The sequence below is a fragment of the Urocampus carinirostris genome, chromosome 1 (genome assembly GCF_059441175.1).
Source record: "Urocampus carinirostris isolate Australia breed hairy pipefish chromosome 1, RoL_Ucar_1.0, whole genome shotgun sequence".
NCBI classification, from domain to species: Eukaryota; Metazoa; Chordata; class Actinopteri; order Syngnathiformes; family Syngnathidae; genus Urocampus; species Urocampus carinirostris.
Window position 1 is genome coordinate 21,978,271 of NC_142349.1, and position 16,123 is coordinate 21,994,393.

The 16,123-nt window shown below is 39.3% G+C and overlaps 1 protein-coding gene across 2 annotated transcripts in view; it reads right to left on the minus strand.

The window, feature by feature from the left end:
• Positions 1 to 2,073: 2,073 nt before the first annotated feature.
• Positions 2,074 to 16,123, minus strand: part of tyk2 (tyrosine kinase 2) — a 29,014-nt gene continuing 14,964 nt past the window's right edge. Inside the window, exons 10-25 of one of the 2 annotated variants that reach the window (XM_088330250.1) lie at positions 14,126 to 14,243; positions 13,292 to 13,475; positions 11,235 to 11,350; positions 10,993 to 11,154; positions 10,828 to 10,915; positions 9,944 to 10,071; positions 8,641 to 8,776; positions 7,403 to 7,554; positions 7,176 to 7,326; positions 7,001 to 7,107; positions 6,746 to 6,935; positions 6,563 to 6,681; positions 4,358 to 4,530; positions 2,945 to 3,062; positions 2,754 to 2,864; positions 2,074 to 2,674 (exon numbers count right to left, since the gene is read on the minus strand). In XM_088330250.1, coding sequence (XP_088186376.1) covers positions 2,522 to 2,674; positions 2,754 to 2,864; positions 2,945 to 3,062; positions 4,358 to 4,530; positions 6,563 to 6,681; positions 6,746 to 6,935; positions 7,001 to 7,107; positions 7,176 to 7,326; positions 7,403 to 7,554; positions 8,641 to 8,776; positions 9,944 to 10,071; positions 10,828 to 10,915; positions 10,993 to 11,154; positions 11,235 to 11,350; positions 13,292 to 13,475; positions 14,126 to 14,243 — 2,206 coding nt within the window. In that variant the 3' untranslated portion in view covers positions 2,074 to 2,521. Of the gene's footprint in view, positions 2,675 to 2,753; positions 2,865 to 2,944; positions 3,063 to 4,353; positions 4,531 to 6,562; positions 6,682 to 6,745; positions 6,936 to 7,000; positions 7,108 to 7,175; positions 7,327 to 7,402; positions 7,555 to 8,640; positions 8,777 to 9,943; positions 10,072 to 10,827; positions 10,916 to 10,992; positions 11,155 to 11,234; positions 11,351 to 13,291; positions 13,476 to 14,125; positions 14,244 to 16,123 lie in introns of those variants that run through there. The other variant, XM_088330257.1, reaches the window with a different exon arrangement.

Sequence of the window (16,123 nt, forward strand, 5' to 3'; positions counted from 1 at the left end):
GTGGAGGCATGAAGACTGAACTTCTTTCAATGTTTTTTGAGGTTCTTTAGTTACCTCTTGGATGAGCCGTTATCGCTCACTAGGAGTAATCCTAGTTGGTCGACCGATCCTGGGAAGGTTAGCCACCAATGTTCCCTCTAAGCCGCGTGTGTGCGCAATTGCGCACTACCCAGAGCTTTTCCGCGCACAAGAAAATCTAGCCAGCTCACAAAAACCAGGGCTCGAAATTGCTAATTAAGAAGCGAATTAAGTCAAAGTTACAGTGCATGAAGGTAAAAATCAGACATGGGGACTTGAGACTTAGTGACTTGGACTCGAGTCGACTCGAGTCGCTGTTTTTATGACTTGTGACTTGACTTGGACTTGGCAATCTAAGACTCGGGACTTGACTTGTGACTTGACTTGCCCAAGAAAAAAATACTTGGGACTTACTTGGGACTTGAAGGTGAAGACTTGAGACTTACTTGAGACTTGCACATGTGTGACTTGGTCCCATGTCTGGTAAAAATACAAGGGTTCCCCTGACGTTGTGTTCTAAATGCGGTATTTTGAAGTCAAGGTCGAAATACAATGAAATTGAGTAAAGTCAGTAGAGTTTTTCGAGAACGGGCTCTTTCGGCTCGACTCACTAAAAGTAACCGGCTCTTTTGGGTCGTAAACGGCTCTTCAGGTTGTTTTTGTTTCTTTCATCCCTATATGACCAATTATGTAAAATTATGCACAAAATGACTTAAAGGAAGGGGGAATAGAACAAAACGAATTAAAAAAGTAGTGAAAAGCTGAGAAAAAAAGAAACAAAAGGAAGAGAAAAAAGAAGGAAAATTTCAGAAAAAAGCCAGAAAAAAAGAAAAGAAAGAAACAATGGAAAAAAAGTAAATAGAGAACAAAAAGAAAAAAGTAACAGCTAGGAAAAAATATACACATTTTTTTTAAAGGAATTAAAAAAAAGAGAAATCAGGAAAAAGAAGAAAAAGTTTGTGTTGCATTCAAATAATTTCCAATTATACCAAGTCAATCTTGTTGCCAACATTGTACTTCCACTAAAAAATGTGATTAAATACAGTTGTGTATCGCGCAACCGACTAAATAAGCCCCCAAAAATGTTAGTATTATGCGACAAAAGATACCAGGAAAAAAAAAGAAATGGGAATCGTGTGAAAGAATTGTTGCAAAAACAAATGACGTATGTAGGCCCTACAACCTTCACAATAATACATTAGTCAATTCATTCAAAAGTGAAACATTTTTTTGCATTGCCGCAAACTCAGCAAAATGTAACGTGGTGTCAAGTTTTGGACATGTTTGATAATGACTTAGTTGCCACACTTGGGATTGCTGTAACAAGATTTAGTTATGTACAAAAACAGAAGGAGAAATAGCCCGAGAATCGGTGGCATCCCATATAGGTGTTGCTCACTGTTGTTTCAAGCGTTGCTCACAGACTTTGTGTGAACGCTCAGACCCATGGAAAATTAGAGGGAACATTGTTGGCCACTGAGTTTTCTCCAATTGTGGATAATAGCACAGACAGTTGTTTGCTGAAGCCCGACAGTCTCTGAAATGGCTTTGTGACCTCTTCTAGACTGATAGATCTCCATCACTTTTTTCTAATTCCTTTTGAAAAAAAAATTTAATCGTGGCATGTTAATTGTGTTCTTTAGATTTTGTCGCCTAGTTCACTTTGTCCAACAGGTTCAATTTAAGTTATATCTTGAATTGACCACAGGTGGTGGCAGTCAATGGGTGTGGACTGTGGAACTGATCTCAGATTTAGTCAGTTACTTTGTGATTTAAAAAAGGGGGCAAATACTTTCTCACATTGGTCGGATAGGTTTTGATTTTTTTTGTGCCTTAATAAGTGGAAATAACATATCATATTGAGTGTTCGCGTGTCAAATGATTTCTTGTATATATCAGTTTATACTGGCTGAATTAATAAATACAATACAATACAAAACTGCATTTTGTATTTCTTTGGGCTGTCTCGATGTGATATTAAGATTGGTTTGATGATCTGAAACCATTGTGAGTGGTAAACGTACAAAATAACGAAGAAATCGGGAAGCGGGGAAATACTTTTCCGAAGATTTATATTTGACACAAATATATATATTGATTTGAGTATTTTAAATTGTATCTTTTGTACAAAAAGTCCAAGTTGTCAAGGGGGACGGGATCAAGATAAGCTAAGGCTTTTTCATGTTTTTCTTTAGTTTCAATTATCTAGTCACATCAAAGTGTCTTAAAAATAACTTTGTTTCTGAAATGAAAACAGAGGGAAAGACATCGCAAACAATAATGTGAAAATGTATTTATACAATACTATTTAACCGGGAAGAAAACACACATCGGTTAAACGTAAAAAAAAAAAACACGGAATACAACAAACATGAAAAATTTACAAAAATTTAAAAAACAAATGTATACTTACAAGTTTACACGATTTTTCTCAGGTGAGTTTTTTCATGATGCCCTATGCATCATTATGGCAGAACACAAGCTGATATTTGCAAATGTAATGCTAAGTTGTATTAAAGTGAGTAGATTCAAACCCACGGCTAAAAAAGTCCCCACTTGGTAGTAAGCAAATATACTCCAGCTTCTCAACAAGGGTTTGGAACGACGGCCTTTTGTCAGGATCCTGATTCCAGCATAAGGTGAATATATTCTTCAACTGTCCTTGGCAAAAAAAATAAGTTAAAGTGCATGCCCATTACCACCCACAAAAATATATATGTCAAGCTATTCTTTACCTCAGGTGGGCAGTCTTTGGGACAGGGCAAGCGCTGACACCGTTCCAACAAGCTGATGAGCACATTTATGGTCATATCTCCAGGTGAGACCCCGGCTATCTGGCTAAACTTCTACAAAGCAGGAGACATGATGCATTGGATATGGAGCCTCAAGCAAATGTGTGTATTTCTGCAGGCTAGCCATAACGTACCACTGGTGGGCTTTGCCCAGGATCACAGTGCGTCAATATCTCATACAGTGTTACACCAAATGACCAAACATCAGACGAAAAATCAAATTTGTTTGTTTTTAGGCACTCCAAGGCATACCTGTAAAACATTAAACAAAAAACATTGATAAAATAGCTGCCAAAGTGGTGGACAGCGCTTTTAACAGATTCGGTGACCCGATTGGTTGATGTGTGAATCCTGAAGTTAAAAAAAGTCAATACAGACGCTGCCCTACTTATGAACGAGACGATCCGGACGATCGTTTGTAAGTTGAATTTCTTCGTAAGTTGCTTCAGTGTTATATTTTGTATGTTTAAATCAGTATGTTTAAGGCTTGTATAAGTAACCTGTATTGTTTTGTACCAAAAAAATAAACATTTCATAAAATAATATGCTCTATAAAGAAAAAGTTGAGTTTAACTTACTTTTGGGACTTACACTTCAAGAGGCCCTCCTCCGTGGTAAAAAGTGGCCGAAAAAACGCTTTCCAACCATTTCCTCAACTACATATTGTCATGATTGCCGAAGTGAAGACACCTGTGACAATCGTTTGGTGCGCTGGAGCGTGCTCTCTGATTGGCTGATGTTCTCTTCTTAAGCGGTCAGTGTTCAGATCAGGACGTCAGAGCGTAATTGTGTTCCTGTGTGTTTCGCCAGATTACCAAGTACCAAAGACTACTCTCCTGTTTTGATTCCTGCCTTCAGTTCCGACCTGTTTCTGCCCCGCGTTACGATCTACTCTCCTGCCCTGGCCATCGACCTGCCTGCTAAGACGTATTAATTCTGCCTACCAGTCACGGAACTGCCATTCCGTCCAACGCCTGCTAGCGACCGACAACCATCGGCTTCCAAAGCCAGCTCTGTCAGGTCAATCGAATAAAACGAACGCAATTGAATCAGAGATTCCATTCTGGGTCGTGACACATATTCCACTTTCATTTACAAAGAAACAGCCAGCCTCTTCTTTACACTTTACATCAACCATATCAAATGGATGCACGAGATATTAAACAATAAAAAAGTCAAAGTTCTTAGCGCACTGGAGATACAGTACACGTAGTACTGTATGTTTACACACGAAGTAGAAAGTAGAAGCCGGATTTCTTCTTCGGGGTTTATGCTGAGTGAGCTCTCACAGCGCCACCTGCCGGTAGCGGCCGAAAGAAGCACTAGGGTACTGTCCTCCACTCGGAAAAAGGTGTACACAATACAAAATCTAACCTACAGCAATGTCCAGGATATTTTTCAACATCCTGAAAACATTTTTGCATCTACCGTTTTACATAAGTCGAATGGTCGTAAGTAGGGGAGCATCTGTACTTCCAAAGTCCAAGAAGTGAAAAAATATCTTGGAATAATAGTGTGCATTTTCTATGCATGTTTCATAAACTTACCAGAAAACAGGACTTTCACCATCTTCAGACACACGGTAATAGGTGGAGTTTTCCGGGATATACTTGGACAGGCCAAAATCTGCGATCTTTACCAACCCCTCATTTTTTACTAAGATATTACGTGCTGCTAGGTCCCGATGGATGTATCGCTCTGAATGTAGATAGTCCATCCCCTAGAAAAATTAATAGGTTCAAATACTCTGAATTTTGGAAACTTTTTTTCAAATTTTTAGCCTATAGACATAACTCATTTCTGTAGTAGCAAATCTGTCTTGAAACTAACCTGCATGCTGTTGATTTCAACGCGGGGCTGATGGCACCGAAGAGTCAGTCAAATGAATCAGTCAATAAAGAGTGGAGGTTGCAAAAATCTTCTATACATTGTCATTATGCCAAAGACTCATATTGACTGTATATTTTTATGCTGCTTTAATCACAAACCCAGTCTCGTCGGCATCTCAAAACATACCATTTGCTGGCAAACGGGCGTGATCCTTAACGTCCCCGTTGAGCTCCAAACACAGCCACATTAGTTCCTACAAGTATTACCTTTACCTTTTTGATCTACCGTTGTTGCTGTTATCGACCAAGGAAGCGCAATACCAACTTGCCGCAAACTGTATTTACATTCTTAGGGCCAAAAAGTGCACTTATTGGTGGGATGTTAGCCGTAGAGACTATATATAACATGAATTCGCCACGTAGAAATCTATCCATTAACTTTAATAGACCTTCACTGGCAGCTAAAATAGTCAAAGGTAGAGGTAAGATCAGAGGTCAAAGATAGAGGATTTGGACCAAGTTCCAAATTTTGGTATTTGCTTCAGGCTCAGGCCTGAAAATACACTTAATTGGTTGGGCCCTGGCCACGTCCGACTTTATTTCTTATTTCTCGTGTGTCTGGTTGCGGGTCGGGCTGGATTCACAAGGCCTGATCTTACTTTTAGCAGCTGGAGGCTTCTCTTCTGGTGATGCAAGGTGAAAACATTGCATTTGGTTTTGAGATATGTCTTCATTGAATTAGATGGGTCTACTGTTGTCAGGTGCTTTGTTTTTAATGACTAAACGAATTAAAAAGAAGTTTGAAGTGTGGCAAAAATATTTATCCGCATGGTCCGTAATACCTTTTTTGGGCAAGATTCAAGAACTTTTAGAGTCAATTTTTCAAATTCTCCAGTACCATTAAAAGAAGAAATCTGGTGTTAATCATGTATTTTGCAGAGCCCAAAATATATCTGCAATTTATATATGCAATTTTTAAGCCTGTATGAATGTTTACCAAGACATGCGATTTTTAGATCTTAAGTAAATTGCGAACATATTTGCTTATGAGACAAATTTATCCCCATATAGGTGTTGGGTAAAAATGACAGTACTGCGTAGCTCACGTTTTCAGTTGCAGGAAATGCTTCCCATTACAGTTTACCACTGGGAAACGCGACCTTAATTTTTTGCATGGCCCATAATAAATGTCAATAATTGATACGTAAACCTTGCACTAATACACATTTCATAGTGCACTGTTTGGTGTGGCATGCACCTGTCCCCTTGGGCACAACGACACAAAGGGAGCGATAATGCTTCATAGGGCAATACCATACAACCGAATTCCAGCTACAGTTAATCACAATGGAAGAAGAAATCCTATGGCAAAGCGAAGACATTATAGAGTATTGTCAGTCTAATTTTGAAGCAGACTTTTTGAGAAACATGGCAACAATTTCAGGCATTTACAAGCACTTCACCCATTTTAAAGCACTTTTCAATTCCTTGAAAACCTGACATTAAAATTCAAACATTTTCAAGGATTTCAAGCACCCATACAAACCCTGCATCCACTGGGGGTCGTCGATCGTAGAATGGACATAAGTTTGTGCATTGAAAGACTTGCAATAGCAAAGCCCAAAAGGACAACTCTTTGCAAAACTCACAAACCCATTTCTGGATCCCATATTGCGTGAGAAAACCAACCATAAAGACCATGAATCACTGTGAAAAAAAATTACAGGCTGTGCTAACTGGGGCTACATTGATCATTTGGTAAAGAAAATAAGTTGACTTCCTCGTTAAGAAATGGGAACTTTATTAAAACAAGACTGAATTTTCTTCCAGAGCAGCAAATAAATGTTCATTTCCATACCACCGGCATTCAATTTTTGCACATTCTCAACTATGAAGCATAGAATAGTGACGTTAACAACTCACCTTGCAGATTTGTTGAGCATAAAGAAGGCACTGGGATGTACTGTGTTCTTGTTCTCGAAGGTATTTTTCTAGGCTGCCTAACGGAAGGAACTCCATTATGAGCTGCACCACTTGTCCTCCTGTCAAAAAAGCATGCAAGTCAACAGAACGATACAGATTTCCATACAACATATTACGACTCACCCATCTCAGTACAGCATCCCTTGTACTTGACTATGTTGTCGTGATCAAGAGACTTGAGGATCTCAATCTCCTTTAGCCAATACCTGGGCGAAGAGGTGTTGTCTTGTTTCAAAGCCTTAACAGCCACAAGCTCTCCTTTGCCATCAATGGCGGGGTCGTACATGTATAGCGTCACTACTCCAAAATTACCCTAAAGTTGGAACGTATGAAGTGTTACGTCAGTTCTTTGAAGAAACAAATAGCTCCATTACTCACCTTTCCTAAAACGTCCATCTTTCTCAGATGTCGCTTGAGGAATGTGGATTGAGTCTGTGGAACAGTTTCAGCCTGACGGGGAGTATTACTGATGCATATATTAGGATCTGTGGAGAAGATAAACAACTGAATGCAAAAAAAAAATCATTACCGTCGAACATCTCAAAGACCTCACGTTTTGTCATGATATCGATGTAGTCTCTGAGCAAAGAACAGAAGGAAGGCCTCTCCCAGGGCTCATAGACAAGACATTGGTTTATTAAGATGGCCAATTCGTGGAAGGATGGCTCCGGCAACTTCCCTCTCTCTTGATAGAAGCGCTCTTTCTGTCAAAAGTAGATCAAGAGATAATTTGACTTTTAATTCCATTATAACCAGTTAAGTTACTGTTGCAGGGCCGACCTCTTCCAATGAAGCCCTACTGATGGGAAGATAACCGTCATTCCAGACTTCCAGCAGGGTGACGCCGAAGCTCCACTGGTCAGCGCCAAAACCAACGGGCGCCTGGCTGTTAATGCACTCGGGAGCAATCCAGGGAATTCGTTCAAGTTGCTCTGCAGCAGAAAGGCCAATGATATGAAGCGCTTTGAAAATTGTATGTGTGACTACTGACCAGACACGGCAATTTTATTGTAATTATCATTTTATGCTTAATTGTAACTGCACCAAAAGAAACAAAAAAGTCTGAGCCATTTCTTGGCAGAAAAGGCACCGCTAGGCAAATTTTTCTGCACGTTAGTAAGCTATTATAAATGGTAAAAGCAGAAAACTACAAGGATTTAACACATTTAGTTATCAAAGGGTGAAAAAAGATTGTGCCGATCAAAAAGGTTTTTCAGAAAATACAGGCTAAGAAAACATAAACTTTTCACTTTAGGTAGGTCAGTGCCGCAAGCCTCCTAACAAAAGTGCCCTCTCGCAGCAATATGCGATCGTGGCTTTGAGATCGCAGGCAAGACTGCAGTTCACTCTTTGGTGGACACACAGCAGAAATTCAGACAGATCCAACAAAAATGTTCCACCTTTCAATTTATGTTTGTGCATGATGATTCTGTTAAAAATGGCTAAAACTACTGATGTGAAGCATTTTGTATTCCATTAACATGCAGCTAATTGAGCATAGAAGGGTATATTATGACTTGACATCATTTTAGCTGGGCTGGTCATAATGTTTTTTTAAAAAAAACTTGAATATATGCCTTTCTGGTTTTAACTGCACTTTTTTTTCATTCCATGAGGTTGAGATGTAGACATTTTTTCCTTGATTTGGATCCTGGGCTTGTAATTAGGGTGGGGCTACTGAGCCACTTGACCCAAACCCTAAAAATGAATTCAAGTTTGATAATTTAAGTATTAAAAATACAGAGAAAGGGTTGACTTTAGTTAAGGGTTGACTTTCACTGTTTGAAACATGGTTCTATTTAGTTGAACAAAATCCTACTGTAATTGTAGGATTTCGAAAAAAGACACAGAGACATATACGAAAGAACATATTCACTGAGACTTCAAACCCCTTAAAACCTCTCGTGAACATAAAATATACATATATAGAAGCCATAAATTCACACTGTAAGATGTTGTCTTAGGAACACATTTTTTATACATTTCATTCATGCTATATCATTTTTAGGGCTTCTGACCTTCCTGAAAAAGCAGATTGACGGCAATGCCCGGATCGCTCAGCTTGATAAGAGGAGAAGTGCCATGCTCCAGACCTTGCTTTGCTACCAGGACGTTCCTGGCACAAACATTTCCGTGGGTGACACCTTTGGTCGCCTACACAAATACAGATATTCCTTCGGACTTAGTGACATGTTGACACCAGAGCCTTTACAACAAATGTAATGAGACAAGTCATGTATGACTTGTGTTCAAATGGTTTATTGCAGGTTGTTTTTAAGAGGAGCTCCTTCTCAGATCTTTCCATGCAGATGCTTATACAATCAATACTGATTCTAATCACTTCATCTTTATTTACGGTACAACACATGGTTAAAATAGCCATTCATATTTTTGGAGAACTGTTTTACAGCATCATAAAGAGGAAAGAAAACAACTTGATCAGTATGAAAAAAAGGGTGTCAAACTCATTTGTGCTAGGGGGGCACATCATAAACAAAAAAACTCACAAGGACGGGACTAGTAGATTACAGAGGCAGAAAGAAAGAGAGAGGGACAAAAAGACATAGCGAGCAAAAGGGAGAGAATACGATAAAGGGAGAGAGAAAGAGAAAAGAGGGAAAATGAGAGAAAGTAAGAGGAAAAGAAAGAGAAAGACAAAGAGAGAGGGGGAAGAAAGAAAAAGGGAGACAATGAGAAAGAAAACAAGAAAGAATGAAAGAAATAAAAAAATTAAGATTGAATGAATGAATGAATGAAAAAGAGAAATTTGACGATGAGAGAAAGACAAAAAAGAGGGCGCAATAGAGACTAAAAGAAAGAGAAAAAGAGTACAAGCGACACAGAGAAAGAGAGAGTGAATAATAGGTAGAAAGAGGGAGAAAGAGGGAAAGAAAAACAGAAACAGATAGAAAGAGACTTAGAGAGAGAAATGAAGAGAAAGGAAAAGAAAAAAAGACGGAGAGGAAAAAAGAGCGATAAAAAGAGAAATAAAGGGAGAAAGAAAGTAGTACAGCTACAGTGGCTTTGCGAGCAGCGACTGGCTTTGGCAACATCAAGTGGATATGTTCAAAACTGCAGCTCATTTTTTTCTTGCACTTCTCTCAGCATTATTTTGCAGGCTGGATTCAATCTGTTGGCAGGTCTGATCCGTTTGACAGAGAATAAAGGATTCGTGCCCTCTGTACCTTACCAAATGAGACACATTTCCCAACTGACATGAAATGATACAGTCATCTTCAGAAAGTTATCTTGACTGTATGGCAAGTAAAGTGACACAAACTGACTATAGAAAGAAGACACATTGGTTGAAGCACAACTCACGAGGTAATTCAAGGCACTGGCAAGCTGCTTGCCCACCATTGATTTCCACCGAGAAGTCAACCTAGCCTTTTCCTTTTGAAGGAAAAGGTCTAATGGCCCACATTCCACGAACTCCTCCACCATGATGTCTGTAAGGAAAGATAAATGTATTTTTACTTGATAAAGTTGCGGCACAACAGCTGAATGATTTTATATCTCAGAATAATATTTTTGAGTGTAGGCATTTTTGTTTCAGGGCTGATCACTCTACTGAGACAGGCCTCGTAAAGAAAACCAACAATCCTCTCCTGGTAAATGTTAAATTGAAAATTTCTATGACATTTTGTAACATATTTGAGTTTCCTTTTTTTTCATTTCATTCATTCTAATTCATACAGTTATTGGTGGAAACCTGAGCCATGAGCAACATAAATGTAGATAACCCCAAGTGAAAGAATAGTTGCCCTGTTCAAAAGATGAAATAAAAATGTAAGCAGATTGCTTCTTAACTCATGTTTCACCAATTTAAGAAGAAAATAGGGTCCACTACCCTTTAAAAACACCAAATACAGGGTGTTCCAAAGGTTTTGACCACATTTGAAATCCCCATGTCTTTATAAATATGAATGGTAGTAAGGTAAAAGTCCCATTTTAAACTTAATCACATCGGGTTTTTCTAAGGGCTATTGATTTGTTCAAATTTCTTTTTAGACCTATTATGCCGTTATTATGTTTGTAAAACCTATTCTATTGTTTGACAATGGGAGTACAAGCATGAATGAATACCAGTTTCACAAGTTTCACTTTGCATTAAAGTCAAACGGCAACAAATTTAGAAAGAGTGCGTTGTGCGTCTGTGGAGCATGTTGATAATGTAGCAAATGGGAGAGTTGAAGATATCTTACTCTCAGATCCGTTGACAGACAAACCATGGACAAACACCAAATTCCGGTGAGAAACCTGTCTCATAAGACTTGCCATCTCAAAGAAGGCCTAAAACAAATAAGGTCAAATTTAGATTTTTAATGAACTGTCAATTCCAAAAAGGTCACAGTGTACTGCACTCCTACCGATGTAATATCTTCCTGGCTATGCTCAAGGACCTTGAGCACCACACGGACACTCTTGAGTTCATCACTGTTCAGGTCATCCTCCTCTTCATGAGCCACTCGCCCGACATTCAGATGTGCCAAGTAGATGTGAGTTCTCGTGCCAAAACCCATATGCTGCCCCTGTTTGAAAACACAATAACCTCAGCCACATAAGAGCAGAACTTAAAAATCTTCAGAGATGCAAGAAACAAGCTTCTAACCACGTTGAGGTCTCTATATCTGATCTGGAAACAAACTTCCAACTGGTTTGAGGCTAAACTGCGTGAGTTGCCATGAGGTTCTTTCCCTTGTCTGTTCACCAGCAGGTTGGAAATCTCTGCCGAAGGCAATCATTAGGTAGTCAGGAGCACATCACAACACAAGACATTTAAACACACTTGGCATGCACCGTGTAATGTTCAGTAGCAGTCACAAAAAAAATAAACACTGCTGAAAAGTAAAATCCAGCAAGTAATTTTCTTAGATATCGCAATGAATTGAATGAAATGGACTTTAATGATAGGATAATCTACAGCAGGGGTGTCAAACTAGTTTGAGCTCAAGGGCCACGTCGTAAAGAAAGCACTCTTACTGGGCACCAGACAAGGACATTAGAGAAAAAAAAGAAGAGAAAGCGAGATAGATCCTTTAAGAGGAAGAGAGAAAGAAAAAGAATGAGAGAGAAAGAGACAGACAGACAGAGAAAGAATGCAATAGTGAGAGAGATGTAAACATGAAAAAGGAAGGAGAGAAAAAAAGACAAGAAAAGAAGGAGAGTGTGAAAAAGATAGAAAGAGGAAGAGAGAAAATCTGAGAAAAAGAAAATAAGAATGAGATTGAGAGAGAAAGAAATAAAGAAATAAAAAAAGAAAGAGAATGAGAGATGAAAAGGGATCAGGAAAGAGAGAGGGAGAACAGAAAGAAAGAAATGTATAAATACAAAAAGAGAAAGAAATAAAGGGAAAATACAGGGGACAAGAAAGAAATAGAATGAAAGAAAGAAAGACCCAGGAATGCAGAAAAAAGGGAAAGACAGAAAGAAAAATACAGGAAGAGAAAACAAAGAGAATGAAAGAAAGAAGAGAAAAATAATGAGACAGAGTAAAACAGAGTGTGGGGATGAGAAAAGAAGAGAGAGCAAGTGTAAGGGAAATTATAGGGTGATTATAGTTTGAATGTGCGTTTGTATGATTTTTTTCCTCATAAGTACCTAACCAAGATAAAGATTATATCCAGGTGCTGTTTGGATTCTTACAACAGTTGTATCATTTTGGGCCCCGTAAACTATTCATCAAGATGTCCTTTACTTTAGTGCCGAGAAGTCTGGTCACATGCTTGCCTCCCTTGATTTTACAGTAATTGATTGATTTTTTAAGTTACAAAAGTTTCACTTTTCTTACTGTTCATTTATTGTGCCCGCACGCAATCTGGCGACCAACAGTATATATCTCCATGTAATCGTGTAATATTGTTTAAGCTAATCAGAAATGTTGTTTTACGCCTGTGTTCTGAATAAATGGGTTGGTAGTTATCGGATGGGTGTCTTTCCTCTCCGAGCCGATCTTGGAACCAGATCTAGGGGAAAGCTCAGGTGGGATGCGGCTCCGATGAAATGGCTACCCAAATTCAATCTCTGACTCAGAGTGTGTTTCTTTCTTTACTTCAATACAATCTCAAGTTTTGACATTGACACGGGAGAGAGAGAGAAAAAGAGAGAGATAAATAGAGAGAGAGCGCAAGTAAACAAGAGCAAGAAAAAAAATACAGCCAGAGTTGTTTTGAGAGTGGCGCCTGGCTTTGGTGACATCTAGTGGACATAGCTAAAACTGCTTGTCATTGTTTGGCTCTCGTTTTTTCTTGTGCTTCTCTCGGCGTTGTCTCGCAGGCAGAATCAAATGTGCTTGGCGGGTCTAATTCGGCCAGACAAACTAAAATCAGCTACTGTGAATTATGAGGAAAGAAGAAATGCCATGGCAAAGCGAAGCCCCCAGTGTCATTTTGAGAAAATGTAAGCACTTTTCAATCATTGAAAACACAAAATTAAAATTGAATAATTTTCAAGCACTCGTACGAAACATGCAAAAACATGGAGGTTGATTGATGAGTCTAAATTATCCCTAAGTTTGAATGGGAATGTGTATGGATTGCCTTTCTCTGTGCCCTGCAACAGTCCCTTGCCCGTTGCCCTGTCTCAGCAGGGATGGGCTCCAGCACCACCGTGACCCTCGTGAGGACAAGCGGTTAGAATAAGAATTAAGGAAAAAAATGAAACACAAACCTCCTTGCAGGGGCCGACAGCACTTTTTCACACTAAAGCTCTCACTGCCAGACTTAAGTATGTAGTTCTTAAGAGTGGTTGTGAGATCCTTTACACTGGAGAATTTTTCTTGCCAGTTGTCCATGGAAAAGACTGAATCTTCATGTTGGATGGAAAACAGCTTGAGGCCCGCCATTGATTGATTCTGTTGGATAGTTATGACCATTATTTTTGGTCGTATTAACATTATTATTATTTTTATCATTGCTATTATTATTATTATTATTACTGTATTTTCCGGAATATCGCGCGCAACTAAATACCCCAATATGGCCAGAAATTTGAAATTGCTCCTTATAACCTTGTGGGCCTTATATAAACTCGGAATATGCCGGATGAGATTAGAAATGCATATAGTACTTATAGGTGTGCATTACCATACAAGGTTTTACAGGAAAAATGTATTAGGGCAACGATTGTGCAGGTGAAGAAGTAGAGACTGTTTAACCTATAAGAATGCACTAGGCAAATCAGTGTTTTTGGCACCACAAAAAATAGTCGAGTAATGATAATCTCTAATGCCATTTCGTATGTCAATTCCTTGGGTTCGATTCGCATTGCATACAATGTTATGCGAGTTTGGTCAGGGGAACATATTATGCAAGTACCTGTATACACGGTAGCTCTTACTAGTCTCAATTTCATGCGCTTTATAGTCCGGTACGCCTTATGTATGAAAAACATATGACAGAAGACTGTTTTCACAGTGGGGAAAATGCGGTATTTAGAAAACACTGTCACTTCCACTGAGCTGTAATAACTAAAGAGTTTAGGAGAGCATTGATTGTGCCTCACCTGGATTTTGTTTGCCACAGCCAGGACAAGTCGATGATAGTTAAGAACGCTCCACCGCACGAGGCAAGCTCCTTCTTCTGGTCCCTCCTTTTTTAGCTTGTGCAGCACAAAGTCATCACTGAAAATACACCAAACAAACAAAAACATACATTGTTCCTATTGAGCTACCAAAGGAGGGTTGATTTAAAAGTGTAATCCTATCAGTTAATAGTTACCCGTTAAAAAATGTAATCAGTAACATAATCCTAATACTGTAACATTGCAGTAATGTAACTGGGCGGCCTGAGAGTGAGTGCACTGGTGCGTGTGTGGAATGAATGAGACAGCAGAGGGAAAGAGAGAGGGAAAGAGAGAGAGAGGCAAACGGACAGTAGTATGAGGGAAAGCATGAAAAAAATTAAAACCAACGCACACCGGACTTCATCATTGTCCCATGAAGTATGCATCATAAATATAATTTTCAATACAATTGTAAATCCTTATTTTTACTACGTATAACTGTAAAGTGGAGGGAGCGAGGGGACTGGGGGTCCTCTCTATCTCTACTCCCTAAGAGACAGCAAGGCAAAGAAAGGGGGGCGGGAGACCGAAAGGTCTCGCAAACCCTAGTTATAGGGTCATTAAATGTGAGAGGATGTGGAAGTAAAACTGAATGGAAGAAAGAGGAGATAGGAAGGATGATGACTAAAAGGAAGGTTGATGTGTTAGCCTTGAGTGAAACAAAGATGAAAGGAAAGGGTGAATTACAGCTTGGAGGTATGTATGGTAGAAGGCCTGGAGTTACGGGTGGACATGCTAGAGAAGGAGTGGCTGTGCTTGTGAGTGACAAAGAAAAGAAAAAACTGGTGGAGTGGAAAGAGATATCTTCCAGATTGATGTGGGTGAGGTTGAAGTGGAGTGTAGAAGTATGGATGTTTATAAGTGCATATGGACCTGGTTCAGAAAGAAGCGCTGAGGAGAGAGAGGAGTTCTGGAAGGACTAGTCCGAATGTGTGGCAAGTGCGAAAGAAGGGTGGAAAGTGGTAATACTAGGTGACCTGAATGCTAAAGTGGGTGATGAAACGGTTGAAAATGTGATTGGTAGATATGGAGTACCAGAAAGAAATGAGAGTGGGAAGAAATTGATTGAGTTATGTGTGGAAAATGAGTTGGTGATTGGAAATACATTGTTTAAAAAGAGGGACGTGAATAAGTATACCTTTGTCAGAGTGGATAGTGGCAAGATGGTGGACAGAGCACTGATGGATTATGTAGTGGTTAAGAAAGGGATGTTAAGTAGATTGTTGGATGTGCATGTTTACAGAGGTGAAATGAGTTGTATGTCTGATCATTTTTATGTGGAAGGAAAACTGAAAATAGATGGATCGTGGAGGGCTATTTATAAGAAGAGTGAGAGGGAAGAGATTAGTATAGAATAGAATAGAATATACCTTTATTGTCATTGTTACAAAATGGGTTAACATATTGTGACAACGAAATTGGGCATGACACTCCAGTTTTACACATTCACAGTGAAGTAAGGTGAAAATGTCAGAGTTGAATAAGGCAGGAAAGGAAAGAGTTTAAAGAGAGGATAAGGGAAGAGTCCCGGCTTGTCCGTGTACATGCCGAAGTGTCCCTGGGTAGGACACTGGACCCCCAATGCCCCCAATGGGCAGGTTGGCGCCTTACATGGCTGCACAGATCACGGCCGCTATTGGGAAATGTGAAGCACAATGTAAAGCGCTTTGGGAAGTCATTGACTTGAAAAGCGCTATATAAATGCAGATCATTTCATTTTTAGATAATTTCAAGAGTATGAACGGGTTAGTAGAAGAGAAATGGAGAGTGTGGAAATTGAATGGAAGTGGCTTAAAGAGGCAGAGTTGAAGAGTGCAAAAGAAGTGTGTGGAATGAGAAAAGTTGGTCGAGGTATTAGGAAAGGAAGTGAATGGTGGAATGATGAGGTATCAGAGGCTGTGACAGAAAAGAGACGTGCCTTTGAGGAGTGGCTGCAAG